Here is a 21,502-nt window from a genome sequence, read left to right as displayed (position 1 = left end):
GGGCGTTCTCTTCTGTGTCCCTCTGTCCAATCAGAGAATTCTATGTTGAAGGTTCTGCGCATGCTCAAACGTCACCCTTCTCATGTGTTTCTTACGCAGGCTCCGGTGGAGGTCACTGTGATCTATCAGAGCAGCGGGTGAGTGATCACGTTGTAAGAGAATAGCGGTATTTTAATATAGACTTTGTGTTTATTTATTTTACATAAAGGACACTAATAATAATGTGGCGTATTGGGAGAGAAACAAGCGTGATTAGCGCGTCTTAATTGGAAAGTTGGCAGCGGGAATTGGTTGCATGTCAGTTGCAGTATTAGCGTGTAGCAAGCTAATTAAATAAGCTTTACTACAACGGGGCTATTTGAATGCCTCTTAATTTTTTCATATGAGTTATTGTATGAGCAAATACCTATTTTATCAGGACAGCTTTGTAATATTAAGATGTTTTACCAGTGCTGTTCGGTGAGCATGTCTGAACAACTCAAAGTGGGAAGAGGTTAGCACGTTGTATTCATGTCAGTGTCACTGCTGAAGAGTCAAGGCTGAGTGGTCAGAATGGTTTAATTATTCAAGGGTGTTTACATTCTTGAGTGATGCCATAATGTGGTACTTAAGATGAATATACCTCTCTCACCAGGACTGTCACATTGCTACCATGGCTAAGCTGTTTGAGTCCATTGGAAAGCTTGGATTGGCCTTGGCCATAGGAGGAGGTGTAGTAAACTCTGCGCTTTTCAATGGTAAGTTCAGTGCTGAGTAGCTTTCTAATATAAGTAATAAAACAGTGGCATAATTGTTTTGAATTTTTACAATTATTATATAAAGCCAGGTGTTTCTTTGCCAGGTTTTAAATTTGAAGAGCTGTTGTTTAACTCTCTGGGGTTTATTATTGCAGTGGATGCGGGACACAGGGCGGTCATCTTTGACAGGTTTCGAGGTGTTCAGGATGCTGTTGTTGGGGAGGGCACACACTTTCTAATTCCCTGGGTGCAGAAGCCAATCATCTTTGACTGCAGGTCCCGTCCACGCAATGTGCCTGTCATCACTGGTAGCAAAGGTACATTTTTCCACCGTCTTTATTTCTCTGTTTCTGTCTGATTTCTGTTCATCATTTATTCTTTAATATCTGTATCATTCAATATCTTTGTTCTTTTGCCGTTATTAATAAAACTTTGGAAACTGCATAATTGTCTCTTTGACCCTCTTAGATTTGCAGAATGTCAACATCACGCTGAGAATCCTGTTCCGACCAGTTGCTACACAGCTGCCACGGATTTTCACCAGTATCGGAGAGGACTACGATGAGAGAGTGCTGCCCTCCATCACCACTGAGGTTTTAAAGGCTGTAGTGGTGAGTATCATACATAACACTATGAAAACATGTAAACCAGGGGTGCCCAACCCTGTTCCTGGAGATCGACCTTCCTACAGAGTTTAGTTCCAACTCTGAGCAAACACACCTGTCTGTAATTATCAAGTGCTCCTTCAGATCCTAATTAGTTGGTTCAGGTGTGTTTGATCAGGGTTGGAGCTGAACTCTGCAGGAAGGTCGATCTCCAGGAACAGGGTTGAGCACCCCTGATGTAAACAATTGGGATGCAACAATACAGTTAGTCTACGGTTCAATACAAACCTCGGTTTTTAACCACGGTTTTCGGTTCGGTTCTGTTTTGATATCTTGCTACTTCAGTGTAGGTTTTTTTTTGGAACAAATTAACAAAATACTCCCGTAAACCTCTGTACACTAGAAAAAGCGTGGTTTAGTATATGTCTGCTTGATTTTTCTTTTGAGAGAGGTATTTTTCCGATTTTTACGCAAAATAGAATTGGGTTTCATTCATACTGGACGCCAGAGGGCGTCTTTTGCGTGTTTAAGTTCGTTATTTCAAATGTAGACGTGCGGCAGCCGCACTCACAACGGAAGCGACTTGGTCGCGACGTGCTCTTTTTTTTTCAGGTGCGTCCGCGCCGCATCAAGATGAAAACATCTCAACTTTTCAAAATGCCGCAAGCGCATCGCGGGTCATGTGACAAGATTCAACCAATTAGCTTCATCCTTTCCCGTAACAACACTGAAAGCTCAGCCAAGATGGAGAAACAGCTGATCATAGCTGTACATTTTTAAATAAATTTAGTAGCAGAGCTACAGCAAGTGATTTTTAGTGCTGGAAATCCGTTTGTCCTTTGAAACTTCTGCGTCTTCAATAGGTTGTTTGCACATGACGTCATTGCTGTGGCGCGAAATGCAGCTGGAGGGCAGGAAGTGATAATATCTTTTATCATGTATGAAAATTTGCTGTTCATAAGGGCGGAAAGGCAAGAAATTGACTGAAAAGCGCAGAAAAAAAAGTGGCTTGTAAACCTCCGTCTGTGGTCAGGAGGAGAGTCGGATTATGCTTGTGTGTGCAAATGGTTAATAAAACATATAATAATATGTTAAGATATTAATAAAGAAATATATAAATATATACAGGGTGAGACAGTGAGAATTCACCTAATGCTAAATGCCACACGTATACACAATGTATGTTAAGACACAAGATATTATGACTGAAAAAGCAGAACGGATGAGATGGAGGAATGTCTGTACTGTACAGGAGAAACGTATAAACAGAAAATCACAACGTATGTTGGATGTGATCCTTGTGTTATGAAGAGGAGTGATTTTTCAACTAAATGGAAATAGCTGCCTCAGTTGCCTGTCATCGAGGCGATACGCAACTAAGCCTGATAGCAAACAAACTCTTTCGAAAGTGATTCCCACATTTATATGAAGGATGCAGGATATATGTCACTCCTAAAACTACTGCTGTACAGGGTTTTTGGCTATTGGTCCTGTTAGCAGCATGTAAAGCGAAACTTTTTTTCAAATTCTGAATTGATTATAGCCAAAAAGCGAGCAAATAGCACTTTCATACAGTCACTAAAAAGCTGTCACTCACTTCAATTATCGCAATCTCACAAGGTTCAATTGTAATCAACTGCAAATTTAATATCTTATTTGCATTGTATGTACGTGTGGCATTTAGCACTGAGTGAATTCTCACTGTCTCACCCTGTATCTATTTATATATTTCTTCATATCTTAATATTATTAATCTTTTATTAACCATTTGCACACACAAGCATTATCTGACTCTCCTCCTGACCGCAGACGCAGGTTTACAAGCCACTTTTCCCAATTTTTTTCAGAGAATTTCTTGGCTTTTCCTCCTTATGCAACAGCAGATGTTCATACACGATATGAAATAAAACTTCTCGATTTGACCGATTTCCATAAACAACTGAAAACATAGTCATTTTGAGATTCTGCTATTGATTCCTATAGAGAAAAATCACTTCCTGCCCTCCAGGTGCATTTCGCGCGTCCTCAGAATCACGTGATTGCAAACAACCTATGAGAGTGCGGGTGATGGTTGCTTAGCAACGGCAGATGCCACGGGAGCGCAAGGTACAGAGCGCTTTGGAAAGGAGGAGAAATCGGTGCACCTAGAGAATTAAAAACAAATAATGTTATAAAAACTTTTGTTGGACAACAGGTTTACAAAGGCTTATCATTGCATGTTGTTAGAATGGAAGATGCTCTGCATGTGTTGCTTTTTTAAATATAAGCGGGGAAGCGTTTTCTCATTTCAGCACATGACACAGCAAATTCCGAGAGAAATAAAACAAGGAAGTTAAATAAAAGCAAAAACGAAAAACCGCAATTCACAAGCGCGTATTGAACCGTGGATGTCGTACCGAACGGTTCAATATTATATTGAGAATTGTGACATCCCTAGTAAACAATGAAAAAAGGGTCAGTAAGATTTTTTTTTTGTTTGTTTGTTTTTTGTTGTTGTTAATACTTTCATTCAGAAAAGATGGATTAAATTGTAAAATGTATAATATTACAAAGTATTTATATTTTTAAATAAATGCTGTTCTTTTGAACTTTCTATTTAAAGAAACAAATGTAGCACACTTTCAAAAATATTAAGCAGTGCAGTCTATATTGATAATAATTCTGGAGCATTCATGTCATGTCAGATAGATTGTATTTACAAATTGAATGCACATTAACAGCATCACAAAAATACATCATCTGAAATCTGAACAAATAAGCTTTCCACTGATGTATGGTTTGTTAGAATATGACAATATTTGGTTGAGGTACAACTATTTGAAAACCTGAAATGTGAGGGTGCATAAAATCAAAATATTGAAAAAATAATCTCTAAAAAAGTTGTCCAAATGAAGTTCTTAGCAATGCATATTACTAATCAAAAATTAAGTTTTGATATATTTACAGTAGGAAATTTACCAAATATCTTCATGGAACATGATCTTTACTTAATATCCTAATGATTTTTCATAGTCTAAAAGAAAAATCAATAATTTTGACACATACAGTGTATTTTTGCCTATTGCTACAAATATACCCGTGCTACTTATGACTGGTTGAGGGCATGTCAGTGAGTAAATATGTCAGGTGCAAATTAAAGCTCCATCTGTATTGATGGTAAATTTGTTAAAATGATTAAAATGATTTTTTCATTTATAATTAAACTTTCATGTACAAAATACAGCTGTATTGTACAATTACAATAGATTAAAATGTCAATAGATTCATAGTAGATTAATTTACAGAACCTTAATAAATTGAATGAAAAAAGAAAAAATACATTTTCAAGCATGTATTTGTTCATCATGTTTTAGAAGTAGACTTAAAAAAAAATATTTAAAAAACAGTAAAAGAATTTTGCATAGAAATGATGTATTGCCATCTTGCTGTGATTAAAATGACTTAAAGGGTTAGTTCACCCAAAATGAAAATTCTGTCATCATTTCTCACCCTCAAGCCGTTCCAAACCTGTGTCAGTTATGTTACTGTCTATGCAGGGTCAGAAAGCTCTTAGGTTTAATCAAAAATATCTTAATTTGTGTTCTGAAGATAAACGAACGACATGAGGGATTAATGTGATTAATGACAGATTTTCATTTTTGGGTGAACTATCCCTTTAAACGCACCTTGTAATTACAACTGTCTAACATGTAAATGCGAACTTCCGAGCAGGACTTGAAACCACAATCATTTCTTGAGCATCAAGTCAGCGTATTTTTGCAAGAATCATGCAACATTGAAGAGTGGAGTAACGGTGCTAAAAATTCATCTTTACCATCATAAATTATATTAAAATAGAAAACAGTTTCTTTAAATTGTAATAATATTTCTCAATTTCACAAAAACAAAACTGTATTTTTGATCAAATAAATGCAGCCTTGATGAAATTTGTTTTCAAATACATTAAAAAGAAAGAAAATCTTACTGACTCCAGACTTTTGAATGGTAGTGTATACAGGGCTGAGTGTTGGGCAACATATACAGGACAGGAAATCTAACAAAAAACTTGGATTGAATGAAGTTTTAATGTGTATTCATTTATCTGCAGGCCCGTTTTGATGCCGGTGAGCTCATCACTCAGAGAGAACTGGTGTCCAGGCAGGTCAGTGAGGATCTGACAGAAAGAGCATCCACCTTCGGCCTCATTCTAGATGACGTCTCCCTGGTAAAGACCTCTGCTTTTTTTCTGCTTCTCTGTTTCTGTTTCTTTCTCCACTCCTGTGCCTCACCTTAATATTTTCCCTCCCTTCAGACACATCTGACGTTTGGCAAGGAGTTCACAGAGGCTGTTGAGATGAAGCAGGTTGCACAGCAGGAGGCTGAGAGAGCCAGATTTGTTGTAGAGAAGGTAAGAAAACCTCAAAATGTAATGGTGCCTAAGCGTGCATTCCACCAATGTGAGTGAAATGAAAAATACTGATACATTCTCTTTGTATTTGTCTCCCAGGCAGAGCAGCAGAAGCAGGCAGCCATTATATCAGCAGCGGGAGATTCCCAGGCTGCGCTTTTGATCGCTAATTCTTTGGCAGAAGCTGGTGATGGCCTGGTGGAGCTGAGAAAGCTGGAGGCAGCGGAGGACATCGCTTTCCAACTCGCCCGTTCTCGCAATGTTACCTACCTCCCGTCTGGACAGGGAACTCTCCTTCAGTTACCACAGTGATAGGGAAACTAGAGACACACACACTCACTTCACTTCTTCTGCTCTAATTTTGGCTACTTTCGAAAATGGCGATGTTTGTAGAACCCGTGAAACTATTTAATCAGCCTAGAGGCAAATTTTAAAGAGACAAAGATACCCAGTGTTTTTCTCTCTTTTAGCTTGAGTTTTCTTGCTCTCTTCATGAAAGTATGTACTGCCACAAGGTGGTTTCAGCAGTTGGAAAGAGTGTAAGGGAACCAAGGGGAAGAGCCTGTGTGTATGTAAATGTGCTCCAGGTGCATATATATTATTTGCATTTGGAAACATTTTCTTTGGCTAAATATGAGTTGATATTGTTGGAAACCCATAAGCCATTTCAGCTGAATTCTCCATACACGGAAATTAACCTAAATACCTTGCAATGCTAAATTAAACTGTACATTCATGAGTATTGAGTGCTGGATGATTGACATCAGTCTCACCCTCTGCTCCTGTAAGAACGACTGTGTTGTTTTTGTGGTTTGAATGTGTTTTTGTTATTGTATGTGGCAGAAGGAACACCCTTGTTTCACAAGTGATGAATAGATAAAATAATCAATAAACAATTATTCATTTATACTGAATCAAAATACAGTTAAATGCCTCTCATTATTATCAACATTAGTAGACATAAGATTTTTTTTTTTAATATTATATAGACCACTTTCTTCCTCACTGGTTGAGAAATTCACATTAAATCAGGTGAATATGCCTTTTAGTGTCCACTAGAGGGCATCCGTGCTCAATTCTGAAAAAAATACACGCATGTCTTCTCACATATCAGATCAAACAATACATAAAAAATAACAGTGTTTAATGCAAGTGATACAAGTGTCAGAGTTGGAAACATTAATTGTAGTTATTCTAGCATACAGATTTTCTTCATTGGAAATAGGAAACATCTACCTTGTTTAGTTTGCCTTTCTCATTTTACACACATTTTTGAGGCCAAATATGAGAGTTGGTTTGTTTTCAGAGATTTCTGTATATTTTGAAACACAAATTTTGCACACAATCTATTATTTTCTCATCCCCTCTTTGTCATTGTCTTTTCCACTTTCTTTTTCTTTTGCCTGGAAACTACAAAATTCTGCAGCTTTAAGGATTAGTTCGCTTCCAGAATAAAATTTTCCTGATAATTTACTCAGCCACATGTCATCCAAGATGAATAAACATTCATTCCAGGGTTTATTATAGGAGGAGTAATTAAGGGTCGTATCTAGCGAAACGTTCGGTAATTTATATATATATGTGTGTGTGTGTGTGTGTGTATATATATATATATATATATGTTTAATCTATAAAATGTATATATGTTATATATATAAAATACACTGTTTCAAGGGTTACTCCACTCCAAAATGAAAATATGTCATTAATCACTTACCCCCACGTCGTTCCAAACCCGTGAAAGCTTAATTCGTCTTCGGACACGGATACGCTGTTTACGTCGTTTACGCTTTGATTTGAACGAAAACAGCGTATTCGCATGACGCAGCTAACACAGAACAGCGTACGCTGTTTGCGTTCAATGGATACGCTCCATAATGACGCTAGGGTGACGCGAAAAAGACGAATTGTTGAATAAAGTCGTTATTTTTGTTTTCTTTGCGTACAATAAGTATTCTTGTAGCTTCGTAAAATTACGGTTAAACCCCTGATTATGGATTATTTTACCGATCTCCTTGCTACGTTTCTGGACGTTGATCGTTAATTACATTGCTGTCTACGGGAGGGTCAGAGAGCTGTCTGAATGCATCAAAAATATCTTAATTTGTGTTCCGAAGACGAACGAAACATTTACGGGTTTGGAACGACATGGGGGTAAGTGATTAATGAAAATGAAAATTAAATTAAAATTAAATTTTTTGCTGGTTTTTGCGCTTGCTCTGTGATGCGCATGCGCGTCTTCACACGTCGTAATCACATTGGAAAAGTCACGCACGGTTAGTTGTTCGTCTGTGTACTCAAAAATGTACGGTAGGGCGAAAAGCCAACTTCAACTAACTTCAAAATTGTCCGACTTTGCTGTTTTACCTTTTTTAAAAAGGGCGTTTGACTTTCTTTGCACGCTTACTTACGCCTACATCACGCATGCGTGATTACGCAGTGCATATGTATATGAAGTATATGAATTATTATTATTTTTATTTTTTTTAGAAATGACCTATCATTTCATTAGATAAGACCCTTATTCCTCGGCTGAGATCATGTAGAGTCATTTGAAGCTGCGCTGAAACTGCGAGTTGGACTTTCAACTAGTTGATTCCCATAGAAGTCCGCGATATGGAGAGAAATCCTGCAATGTTTTCCTCAAAAACCTTAATTTCTTTTCGACTGAAGAAAGAAAGACGTAAAGAGATAAGAGATGCTTGCAACTGATTAGAAGAAGCTTTTGGCTTCAAAATAAAAATATGACGATGCAAACTTCCATGTGAAATTAAGAGCGCTCAGGAGACATTAGGAGTACAGTACACACAGGAATGAGTAAGTCTGTTATATCTATATTCCTGATGCATGCGTGTTGCATATTAGAATAGATGACAGAAGCACATTGAATAGAGAAGTAAAGTGTGGAAATCATAGTATTTACTATTTTAGACTTCACAGACAGAACAGTCTTCAAACACAGGATGTTGATGTTTCTTTCCTGTTTTACACTTGTGCTCAAAACACTTTTGTGGGCTTCTACAAGATATGTGACACATGAATTAGAGTTTGACTAAACTGTGCAGTATTACGTAAAGCCTTATAATGTACTTTTGCTGAATAATTCATTTGCCATAAACTTGTTTTTTTTTACCAACCAAAGGACACCATCCTCCTGTCAGTTTTGAAAATCTCTATATCAACGTAGTGATATAAATTTAAGCAGCAGCAGCTGCTCTCTCAGACCTGTTTGTCAGTCATCGCTATGAAAGGAAAGCAGATGAAGTTAGGAGATATTTTAATGGTTTAGCTGAGGTCATCATGTGTCATCACTGGACAGGTGTAAGTACAGCAAATGCTAGTCAAACAGTCAGAGAAATGCCAAACACACCCACAGAACATTTGAATTTGACATTTAAGTAACATCACAGAGTGCAGTTACTGAATATCAGAACGGCATCGTGCCGCTGGTAATTATAACCATGTTGATATTCATTACTACATCATGTGAATGTGCTGTTGCTTATAGGTAAGGTGGGTTTGCTAGAAGTCTGGAATAATTGATGTGAGTTATGTTATGCTGGATTGATTGTATTTATGACATTAGGGCATGTGAATGCCAAAAGTCATTATTACAAATGGGAAATTTGTTACTTTCTGTAAAGGGTTAGTTCACCAAAAAATTTAAATTCTGAATATTTGTAATAGAACTTGAGATATCTGACTCTCCATTGAAAATTCATTCCATAATGATGCTTCAAAAAAGTTTATACAGAGATTGTAATATAAATCCATATTATTTGAGTTTCAGTTTAAAGTTTTTTTGAAAAGACATGCTTGCCATTATTTATGGATTGATTAAATGTACATTGACCAAAAGTGTTGGAAAGTGAATAAGAAACATCTTCAAAACCCATCTCCCCTTTTATTCTGCACCGCTTACAGAACTCTAGCCTGGAATGATGTGAACACAGACATTTTATACTAATTCAGCTCTTTGGATGCTGTTTATAGCCAATCAAGACCCAAATGACCATGAGAACTATAACATTTACATTCTTGCAGTTAGCAGATGCTTTTATCTAAAGCAACTCACATTAAATACAAAGTGTATGTTTTATCAGTTCATGCATTCTTGAATCTAACTTTTCAATTCCATGCTCTGTGGTTTGACAACTCACCTCACAGCTCAAGTTTGTTTCTAGAACACATCCTGTCTGTCGCGTCTTTGCATTGACTTAACATGTAAATCACACAGAATTTTCATTTCTGGGTGAACTCTCTTTAAGAGGGTAGAAATGTGAATGACGTGGCGCAAACTGAGCATTTCGGGCGTTGGTTGCGCGTAACGCGTGATTCGCACAAGTTGAGAAATCTGAACTTTGGCGAATATTTGCGCCGCGTTAACCAATCAGGAGCTTGCTCTAGTAGTGATGTGATTACGATGTAGTAAGCAGAGGCAGAAATCCGAAAAACAATAGAGGACAAAATCATCAAGTTAAGATATTTTTTCATAAAATCCAGTAGCTGACCCTGCTTAGACAGCAACGTTCAAGGCACAGAAAGGTAGTAAAGACATTGTTAAAATATCAGTGCTTTAGCCTTAATTTAATGAAGCTATGAGAATACTTTTTGTGCACAAAGAAAAAAACAACTTTATTTAATGATTTCTGCTGTTCTGTACAATACATGCACTCCGCCTTGTTTATGAGCAGAGCAATGCATATGCATGCGTCATGGTACTCTCATTAATGGCACCTATAGTAATGCAGAGGAGAATTGTTGAATAAAGTCATTAGGGCCCGAGCACCGGTGGTGCCTATTGGAATTGCATCATTTGTTATTAGGGCCCGAGCACAGATGGTGCGAGAACCCTACTGGAATTGTTCAGTTTCTTCTTCTTCTCCAAAATGAACTGCATTTCTGAGGGCCTAAACATCCTTAAAAACTCATTAAACTTTGCACACGTGCCAGTAGTGGTGAAAATGTTCATCTGATATGGGTTTCAGAAGTGGGTGTGGCAAAATGGCTCGATAGCGCCACCTAATCTCTTTCAATGAAGTGCCCCTCAAGCTGTGTTTCACATACATGTACGAAATTCAGTAGACACATGTAACACACCAGTACCTACAAAAGAGTCTCCTGGTACAAAGTCTGAAACCCAACATGAAGTCTGTTATTTTGAATTTTCTCAACAAATTTTGTGTAGTTTTTGCCATTTTCAGGCGTTGTAATTATAACAAACAGATAAACACCAAATTTGGTCAGTCTAATCTAAAGCCGTTTGTGATGTTAAATTGCAAAGATCTTACGTTTTCGTTGAAGGGCGTGTCCGTGGCGGCGTGACAAATTTCGCTATTTTGCCATACAATGTCTTCTCTGCCCCAAACTTCACGTTTGATAAGAGTCCTGTCCTGAACACATCCCCTCGACCATATTCAGTTATAGTCATATCGCCACCTGCTGGCAACAGGAAGTGTTCGCTGTAACGAACTCCTCCTAGAGATTTAGTGATATCAACATTATTTTTTGATTTGTCTAATCGAAAGGTCTTTGCAATAATAAATTGCGAAGATACTGAGTTTTCGTTGAAGGGCGTGTCTGGGGCGGCAGGACAAAGTTTGATGTTTCGCCATGGGAATAGGTGGTGTTGTAGATCAGCCATGCGATGTCCGATCTGCCCCAAACTTCACATTTGATATAAGTGCTGCCCTGAAGACATCTTTATGCCAATATCCAGTTACAATCATAGCGCCACCAGCTGGCAGCAGGATACGTCATGTTTTGCACTAACTCAAACATACTATGTTCAATATGCACCAAACTTTACATGTTTGATATAAGTGCTGGCCTGAACACATCTACATGGCAATATTCAGTTATAGTCATAGCGCCACCACCTTGTACCAGAAAGTATGGTACATATAAATGATTTTGACATATTCCTTCTATATTTAACACTTTAAATGCATATTGCCCACCGCTCGCTGTTTTCCTAAAGGGCGAGGGCTACTTCAGCACTGCTTACAGCTTTAATTATTTTGGTTTTATTTGTGCACAAAAAGTATTCTCGTAACTTCATTATGGTTGAAACACTGCTGTCACACGGACTATTTTATTGATGTCCTTACTACCTTTCTGGGTCTTGAATGTGGTAATTGCACTGCTGTCTATGCAGAATCAGAAAACTCTTGGATTTTATAAAAAATATCTTTTGTTTTCTGAAGATAAATAAAGGTCTTATGAGTTTGGAACGACATGAAGGTGAGAAATTAATGACAGAATTTTCACTTTTGGTTGAATATCCTTAAAATAAAGGTTTCTAAACACATCTACATTTTAACAGCGGTGCCACAGAAGAATGATTTTTGGCTCCCCAAAGAATCTTTCAGAGACGAGTTCTTAAAAGAACCATTTTTATTGATGTAAAGAACATTTTCATAATCTGAAGAGCCTTTTTACACTATTAAGAACCTTTTGTGCATTGGAAAGTTTCAATGGATCTTAAAGGTTCTTCGTTGGAGCCATAAATGCCAACAAATAACTTTGTAAGAGCTGAACTGAAAACTGAAAGTTCTCCATTCACATTAAGCCTGGACCGATGTGGTGATGGTGAAGAAAACAAAGTTCTCAAAATTGTCGGTACTTTCTCACAATGTTGAACTGGCAGCTGCAGTTTCTTATTTTGTTTGGCAAGCGGTCAATCAAGTGAAAAAGTCACTTTTATCGAGGTGGTTCGCCGCAGGGAGGAAGACGGGCGCGCGCACTGAACGCTGTCTGGTCTCGCTCTTTGAGGACGGGAAGAAGAAAAAAAAACCGACGCCACGCGCGCTTTCTCCAGTGCAGACAGCCGCGGATCGAGCGCCTCGGATGAACTCGGAGGATGGTTGATGCGAGAGACCTAGGCCAGCCACGTAGCGATGGCTTGTAAAGCAGAACTGCGGTGGGCTCGGACGGTCTAGAAGCAAACCAGAGCGATTTGCGGTAGTTTGCCCGCGAGTGCATGCGACTGCAAGCTGTTCGCCAAAACTCACGGTTGCCCGCCGTGGAATACTTTATCTGAAGCAAGTCGGGGTTTTTTTTGGTAGATTTGTGTTTTATCGGATCGCTACACAACTTGAGGTGGACGGTATGAGGGAGAGGGCGCTCGCGTCTCGGGTGAGTAGTCTTTGCTACAAGTTAATTTCTGCTTTTGCATATATATACAGCTATGACAGTTGTTCGCCGCATGCATAGAAACCATCCCTCGAACATCTGTCAAGGTATGATGCTGTCATCGTGACAAGCAATGCACGACACGACTTATTTTCACCGGTCGATCTGCAGGTTTTTGTTCGTAAAAAGCAAGAAGCGTCAAATTTGTTGTTGTTTTTTCTTGCACACTGCTGTTTTGCATACAAACGCGTTGAGAGTCTTCTGCAACTACCTGCTCGCTGACCGCGAGTGCTTGTCAGTATGAAAGAGTAAAATCTCTGAAGGAGTATAAATCTGGGCGGTTTGGGGGTGTAAGAAGTGAAAGTCGTCCACGACGAGGATGTTAGCTTGCTATGAGCCATAGGGTTAAATAGCCTTATTGTCGCCGTACGCGCTTTGCAAAGCAGGTCGATTAAAGTCTTCTCGATTTGGCCTTTTGCAATCGCATTTAACGTTTTTGCAAAAGCGGGTCCTGCTGTTGCATGCAGCTGTATGTACATGCACTCGGGATGTTAGCTGTGCTAGCCGAACGGCCTGCACGCCTGCCGTCCCGACCAACCAATGTTTCCTTCTGTTTAACCCTTTCTTTGCGTCGCTTTCCCAAAAAAGTTACTCTTCGCCAGTGAGTTGCCGCACACCCTTTGCTGCTTTTCTAGCTGTTCTGACAGTATGTGCTGGCCCAGCTGCGCTGTATACCAGTATTTATCCTCATTTTTTGGGGTGGACGTGATGGAGTTTGGAGGTGTGTTGTGGATGCGCGGGCTAGGCCCTTCTTCTCAAACTGCGGCGTTAGCTCGAGCAGCTAGCGCTGATTTTAGGAGTAGGGGCGAAGGAATTTTGCTGCTTGTTTTACCTCTTTTTAATTACGATTATTTTGGTCTCTTTCGTCGGTAAACGTAGTCTGTTGCAGCCGTGATGCATTTGTGTGCCTGACAAACCAGAAAGCTTTGATTAGCTCGTTATTTTGTAAGGTTTTCCCCTGCTTTCCTTTCATCCAATTCCCAAACTGGTATGAAGTATCACCAACTTATTGGAAAATGAGATTTTCTCCAGCGCTTGTGTAATTCACAATGTCCTATGAGACCCACATGTCAAGTTGTTTCAGAAAGATGGATCTGTGTTTGTCTAAAGAAAATTTTAAGTTGTTTAACATTTTTTTTTTACCTAACTTCATCTTCTAAACATTTTCATGATGCTGTCTTCGTAACACATCATTGACACATTCAGGCTGTAAACTGTTTGTATCACGGTAATATGTGACCCTGGACCACAAAACCAGTCGTAAGGGTCAATTGAGATTTATACATAATTTGAAAGCTTAGTTAGCATTGATGTATGGTTTGTTAGGATTGGGCGATATTTGGATGAGATACAACTATTTGAAAATCTGTAATCTGAGGGTGCAAAAAATCTAAATATTGAGAAAATTGTCTTTAAAGTTGTCCAATGAAGTTCTTAGCCATGCATATTACTAATCAGAAATTAAGTTATGATATATTTACAACAGGAAATTTACAAAATAGCTTAATGGAACATGATCTTTGCTTAATATCCTACTGATTTTCATAAAAGAAAAATTGATCATTTTGACCCATACAATGCATTGGTGGCTGTTGCTACAAATATACCTGTGCTACTTATGACTGGTTTTGTGGTCCAGCGTCAAATATTAGTTTTATTCAGGGCCCTTCTGCTAGCTTTTTATAAAGAAAAAAAATTTAAACTGCACTGATCCTGTCTGTAATTAAAGATTTTGGATATGAAGCTCTTTATAAATTGAATTGATCAAAAAGACAGTCGATAGAGCATTTTTTTAGACTGACAGTATTGCTTCAAAGCGCCTGCGTCTGTGGTGCATCTGTGATGATGCTCTCCTGCTGTGAAAAAGTCTGAACTTGTTAAAGGTGAAGTGTGTATTTTGTTTTTTGTTAAAATGCTTGCTTTTGTTCCAGCTTAGTATGCAGAGTTAGCTGTAAATAAGTGTAAAGTGTTAAAGGGATAGTTTACTCAAAAATGAAAATTCTATCATTAATTACTCACCCTCATGTTATTCCAAACCCATAAGACCTTTGTTCATCTTCAGAACACAAATTAAACTATTTTTGATGAAATCTGAGAGCTTTCCGACCCTGCATAGACAGCAACACAACTGACACTTTCAAGGCCCATGTCAGTTGTGTTGCTGTCTGTGCAGGGTCAGAAAGCTTTGTGTTCTGAAGATTAACAAAGGTCTTACAAGTTTGGAATGACATGAGGATGAGAAATGAATGACAGAATTTTGTGTCCCCTTAAATCTGTTTTCCTATCAAAAAGTGTGTTTTATTCACTCAGTGTGCATACATGAAGTTGCATGTGAAATTTGCATACAAAAGTTTTTCATGATTCACCAGTAGTTTTCATAATACATTTTTTAAACTTGAAAAATGCAGGAAGAACAACTGAAACCACACATGCAAAAGTCACATAAAATGATATTTCATCACAAATGTATATAATCATAAACAGTGAAAGGAAAGTTTTGTTATAGTTGCAGTCGTAATGTTTCTGTGTTTACCAATACCAGTATGTTTTCTGAGAGTGACAAAAAGCTGTAAAGGCTGTGCACAAAATATGGAGCTGGTTTAGGTGTATTTTATGCTAAAAACTAACCTCGGGTGTGCAGTCACTCACTTTTTTTTTTTTTTTAGATTAACTGGATTGAGAAATTCATGTGCATACGCTGTTTTCGTGAGAAATTCCAAATCAAAATCAACACAATTATTAGTGATTAGACCTACTGTTGTGTTTAAATGTTCTGACCAGTGGTGTGAATTTTTGGTGGGGCTTTGTTTATCCAACCAATGGCAGATTGAGAGAAGTCATTACTTTTAACGTTCCATTTAGTGTTCATCTTTAAATAAGCGACGTGAGAGTAGAGACATGTATTGTGGCATACGCTCGAGTTTAACAGATTAGTGAAAACAAATTTGTTGGTTTTGTACATCAGTTGTTGACTGAGTTTTGAGATGTGGGCGTTGTACTCAAAAATTGAAACGGATGAATGGCGTTTAAACATGATGAATCGTTCACAATAAGATCTATAACATGCATTTAGATAATAGATGGGGCTAATTGTCATTTCATTCAGACTTGAAGATGTCACTCGATTCTGTCGTCCTTTCTGTCATTCTCCCTGGGCCCTTCATCATCTGCTGTAGAATGACTGGTATTAAAGGCCTTCAGTTGGTGTGCTTGTTTAAGTGCATCTGAAAGGAATAGAGTGAGTCAGCTTGCTTGTGGTTAATACAGTTGCATAACAGCACTCAGAGAACCCGATGGCCCTTTCTGAGTGAAAGTCAGATTGTGGATTCACAGTATTGTCATGGTTGACCTCTCTTGATTGAATAATAAGTCAGATTATCAGTGATCTGCTGCTATTGGAGGAGTTCAGCACAAGGCCAGCAGGTCAGAGAGGTTGGAGATGGGGAACGTTGAAGAGCCAAAAAAAAAAAAAGAACTTTGCATTTTTAGTTACTAGCAGTTGGAAGTTTCACTTTCAGTCATTAAAACCGGCATAAATCAATCTTGGTTTTAGCTTCAAACAACATTTCCTGTGTACTAAATTCTCCTTAAAGGGATAGTTTACTCAAATGAAAGTTCTGTCATTAATCACTCACCCTCATGTCGTTCCAAATCTGTAAGACCTTTATTCATCTTCAGAACACCAAAGAAGATATTTTTGATGAAATTTTTGAGAGCTTTCTGACCCTGCATAGACAGTAGCACAACTGACACGTTCAAGGCCCAGAAAGGTAGTAAGGACATTGTTAAAATAGTCCATGTGACATCAGTGGTTTAACCGTAATTTTATGAAGCTACGAGAACACTTTTTGTGCGCAGAGTAAACAAATATAACGACTTTAAACAATTTCTTCACTTCCGTGTCAGTCTTTATGTTCTGAAGATGAACAAAGGTCTTACGGGTTTGAAACGACATGAGTAATTAATGACATACTTTCATTTTGGGGTGAACTGTCCCTTTAAGATCAGAGCATGAAAGGTTATTTTGTCTGCAATATCAAATAAAGAGACTGAAGTGGCTTTGCTGATTAAATGATTAAAAATGGGTGATTGGATGAGGTGATATGGGGCCATGATCCTCAGTCTTTGGAGCAGTCCCAGGTGATCATGGTATTAAAGCTAAAAGTGAGTAATTTCATCAGTCGTAGAGATTTTGATTGTGTGATTGTCACCCACATCAAAGCAGCTTGCTTTTCATGTGCGAGAAAAGCCTGGGATTAGTCACCGTTATCGTCCACCTACTTGCTCACAGTGATGAGAGGAGCGGCCTGAGGCGTTGTGAAACTTCAGTTGCACTCGAGCAAGAAAAATGAAATCATTGATATGGTCTTAACACTTTCACACCAAATTTCACCTTGCTTATTCGTCTTCTGTATTGCACCAGAACATGCAAATCTTAGACCTGCAAGTGGAGGCAGATATAGACGGATGTGTAGATGCAAACACATGCATCTTGCATTCTTGTGTAAATAAGTAGAGCCTTTTCCATCATTTCCTCCTCAGATGTGTTGTAGGCGCTGTGTTGCAGATTCTCACGCTCCTCCGTGTGCTGTATTTCGGGTGTTCTTCTGATGGGTGTCCTCGATTCAGAAGTCACAAAGGTTTTGTAACTAGCTTTTTACAGATCTTTAGCAAAGAATTCACTTTGCAAGTCTGTTTAATATGAGCGCAGAGCATCGTTTGGTATTTAAAGTGATGACTTGGATCTAGTTTAAAACACAACAAAATTCACACAAGGTGGAAAGTGTTTCGGGCCAGTTTTTGAAATATACGTACAGTAATATGTGTTACATATTTGTTACATATTTTCCTATGACTCCAACGCACACTCTCCGAGATGTGTGACCCCTTATGCACCCATCATGTGGTCACATACACTGCGCTCTCCAATTCTCAGAAAGTTTCAAAGCACACAGGAAGAAAGGTGGAGGTGTGTGCACATGGCTGTCTTTGTGTGGGTATGTGTTTGTGTGCGTGTATAATTGTATACGTGTGGGCGTTTGTTTATGTGTATATGGTTTTATTTGTGTGGGTAGGTTTGTGCGTGTATGTGTGGCCTTTTCGGCAATGTAAACTGCCGCTGCAGGAGAGCTGCACGGTCGGGCAAATTACATCACCTCAATAGTTAACATGCGAGGCTTTTGAACACAGTTCAATTGTTTCTAACTCTGTTTTTCTAGATTTTCTCAACTGTGTTACTGTAAACTAAACGCAATCAGGAATCATATTCATTCTACGCTGAATCTACAGCTGAAGACATTGATATACTCTTATGAGCTGGTTCTTTTAAAGTCATGCTCCCGGTTTCACAGACAAGGCTTAAGCCTAGTCCTAGACTAAAATGTAAGTGTGCGCTGTTTTATCTGATATTAAAATATGTCAGTGCCCTTGTTTTGTCTCAAGATGCATACCAGTAATGTTTTTTTCTAAGGCATGTTTATAAAAATTACTTTAATGTCCTAATTGAACTATGGCCTAATCCTGGTTTGGTCTAAGTCTTGTCTGTGAAACCAGGCTATGAGGTAGCGACAGGTCTTTTCTTTCGTATTGTGACATACATCTGAGTGAAACTGATTGTTGCAAATGAATAAAATACAGGATGGGAACTTGAATCCATGCATGAGTTGTTGATTAGAAGGAGGCAAGTTTAAATGTGAGCTTGAAGCCAATTGTAAAAAAAAAAAAAAAATGACCAAATGATTGGAGAAGTCCGACATACTTCACTAGAAAGAAATCTATAATTTTACTGTAAGAGTTATGAGGTAGGGGTGTTCGATATTGACAAAAAATAATATTTCTCTATTTTCTGGGATTTTATCGATAACGATAATTAGACAGTATTTTGCTGTGTGAGTTTTTGTGCAGCTAGACATAAAAAAAAAGCTGGGTGTAAGCCCTACGCTGGGCTTTCCAACGTCCAACTTTACGATAAATATTTACGCCTTTTGCACCAGCTAAAACTATGATCAGGCGCAACTATGCCCGACGTAGACGATGCATGTCAATGTGATAGCTGAGACAACATCCACGCTGCAATGGCTACAACTACTAATATAAAACTGAACTGCTCAAGACATCATAACAAGTGAAGCCACCGCAAAATAATTTCATTAACTAAATATTTTCTAACAAATCCGTACCGTTTTTTTTTATCTGAAGTCTCCCTGCACATTTCCGTGACGTATTTCTTCAGACTTAACACTAAAAATAGCGACAGGTTAAGTAAAAAAAATGTAGTCTATGACGTAGCACTACGCCGAGATGGTGCAATGGGTATAAATTATACTAGTCTTACAACCGGGTGTACGTCCAGCTGGTGCAACCGGCCCCTGGTATCTTAAGGACTACCATGAATAGCTGACTCCTAATTTTTTTTTTATATTCTTCATATTCTGTGTGGTGGTCAGTTCACACTGATAGAAATAAATCTTTTCCAATAAGTTTAAATTGACTTTTATCTTTTATGGGCATTTTAACCTTTAAAAAGCCATTTTATCTTTTGAGTCAGATTTTTACATTTGGGCTGTTACCAAGCAAATGAAGTCAGTATCTACAAAATTTGTCTTTGCAATGCAGAGAAAACACAGAAGCTGCATCTGAAGTAGCATTTAGATGTATTAAACACTGTTTAGTGCAGGTTATGCTTGTAACCTGCAGTTACAAATGCATAATAGGGATGGGCGATATCTTATCGTTTGCGATATACGAGTAAAAATTTTCCCCACAATAAGAATTAGTCTTCCCATGATAATAACAATAAAGTCTACAATAGCAGCATTGCATTATAAATATACTTCATCCTTATAAAAATACCCAAGATTGCTTGAAGAACACGGACAAACCATATATTGTAGCAAATATATGTTTATTGTCAAGTTTCCTCAGTTAAAATTTCTCTATCTGCGTTTCATTCAGCTACAGTGATAACCTGGAGCACTATTACTTCTGCTATAAAGCACATGTGGAGTGTCCGCGCAAAGGCGCTCTCTGGCTTCCAGTATGAATTAAACAGTCATTACATTGTACATGTGTATTCAGTTATGTCTATTTTGGGTAAAAATAGGAAAGATAATACTTTTCTCTAAAGAAACAGGATTGCCTGAATTATTGTCAGGCAAAACGTAACATCTTTTAATTCTTGTCTGTTGAACTGTTGTAAAAAAAATCTATATCACATTTGTAATCATGGTCATTTTGGAGAAGAAAACGGCACCCTTTGTGTGATATTGATTAACTATATGAAGTGGAATAAATCTATACATTTCTGTCCCCATGTCTTGAATTTGTGATCATTCTAAGTGTGTTTTAATAGACAGAACCATCCAATGAAAGAACGCACTGTTAATGCGTACAGGCACTAGTCTAGACTTCACATAATGCGTGCACTGCACTCGGTAGGTGTTTTAAGTGGTTTTTGCAAAATACTAGATAATGTCAAACTGAACATCTGTAGAACATCAATTACAATATTATCGCTGACAATATATATCGCACACCCCTAGTTATGGCATTTTGATTAAAGGTCAAAACAGAGTTCAAAAAAGGAAACATGCATGGATGAATTGTTCACTATAAGATCCACAACATGCATTTAGAAAATAAATGGCTTGAAATGTAATGTCAGTTATTCATCAAAAAGACTTACAAGTTCATAAGTTATTAATTTGAAATTAAGCCAGTTGAATCCATCTATGACATTATCAGTATTTTGGGTTTTTTATAGGCTATTTCACTAAATAAATATGGAGATGAAACTCCAAAATAAAAATTCAGTCATTAATTACTCACCATCATGTCGTTCCAAACCCATAAGACCTTCACTGATCTTCAGAACACAAATAAATAAAGATATTTTTGATTAAATCTGAGAGCTTTCTGACCCTGCAGCAACACAGCTGACACGTTCAAGACCCAGAAAGGTAGTAAGGACATTGCTAAAATAGTGCCCTGGTACTCTTGTGAACGACTCTTGTCGAAAACTGACAGGGAAGTGAAGAAATTGTTGAAAAAGTTGTTATTTTGTTTTCTTTGTGCACAAAAAGTATTCTCGTAGCTTCATAACATTACGGTTGAACCACTTGTCAAATGGACTATTTTAACAATGTCCTTACTACCTTTCTTGGCCTTGAATGTGTCAGTTGCATTGCTGTCTATGCAGGGTCAGAAAGCTCTCAAATTTCATCAAAAAAAAAATCTTGTAGGTTTCATTTTATGTACGTTCATGTTTATGTAACTTTATGTTTAGCATAAAGTTGATTATATTTGCATTTTTCTCATGAACTTTTTTTGTAGGCTGTCCTAAAGGTGACTCAGAGGTGAACTGTATACGTTAAAATGTTATACGCTTTCTCTTCTGACTGTTGTAACTGGCCTAACTGTTTCTTTTTTTCGCTTTTCATCATTGAAAGACTGATTTCCCGCCCTCAGACACATGATAGTCATGACCTTTCAAGCACTGTATACATTCACAGTATAGCTCACTGTATGTATATGTACGTTGCGTCAGACGCCTTTTCCTGCTGCCACGGGGTAGAATGAAC

General features: G+C 37.9%; 2 protein-coding genes across 3 annotated transcripts in view; both read left to right on the top strand.

Moving 5' to 3' along the window:
* Positions 1-52: 52 nt before the first annotated feature.
* On the top strand, positions 53-6,653 carry phb (prohibitin). Its single transcript, XM_051106692.1, has 7 exons — positions 53-137; positions 635-737; positions 893-1,054; positions 1,206-1,348; positions 5,430-5,546; positions 5,634-5,729; positions 5,829-6,653. Exons 2-7 carry the CDS (start codon positions 653-655, stop codon positions 6,039-6,041), a joined length of 816 nt encoding a protein of 271 aa, XP_050962649.1. The 5' UTR covers positions 53-137; positions 635-652; the 3' UTR covers positions 6,042-6,653.
* Positions 6,654-12,301: 5,648 nt separating this feature from the next.
* znf652 (zinc finger protein 652) overlaps positions 12,302-21,502 on the top strand; it is a 26,657-nt gene continuing 17,456 nt past the window's right edge. Inside the window, exon 1 of one of the 2 annotated variants that reach the window (XM_051105901.1) lies at positions 12,302-12,866. The gene's annotated coding sequence lies outside the window, so the exon portion shown is untranslated. The other variant, XM_051105902.1, reaches the window with a different exon arrangement.

The sequence above is a fragment of the Labeo rohita genome, chromosome 3, assembly GCF_022985175.1.
Source record: "Labeo rohita strain BAU-BD-2019 chromosome 3, IGBB_LRoh.1.0, whole genome shotgun sequence".
Taxonomy (NCBI): domain Eukaryota; kingdom Metazoa; phylum Chordata; class Actinopteri; order Cypriniformes; family Cyprinidae; genus Labeo; species Labeo rohita.
This window is presented reverse-complemented; position numbering and strand designations above follow the sequence as displayed.

Coding starts and splice junctions, on each gene's coding strand:
- phb (XM_051106692.1), top strand. CDS start 653: ATGGCTAAGCTGTTTGAGTCCATTGGAAAGCTTGGATTGGCCTTGGCC. Junction 1,349..5,429: donor AGGTTTTAAAGGCTGTAGTG/GTGAGTATCATA, acceptor ATTTATCTGCAG/GCCCGTTTTGATGCCGGTGA. Junction 5,547..5,633: donor TTCTAGATGACGTCTCCCTG/GTAAAGACCTCT, acceptor CCCTCCCTTCAG/ACACATCTGACGTTTGGCAA.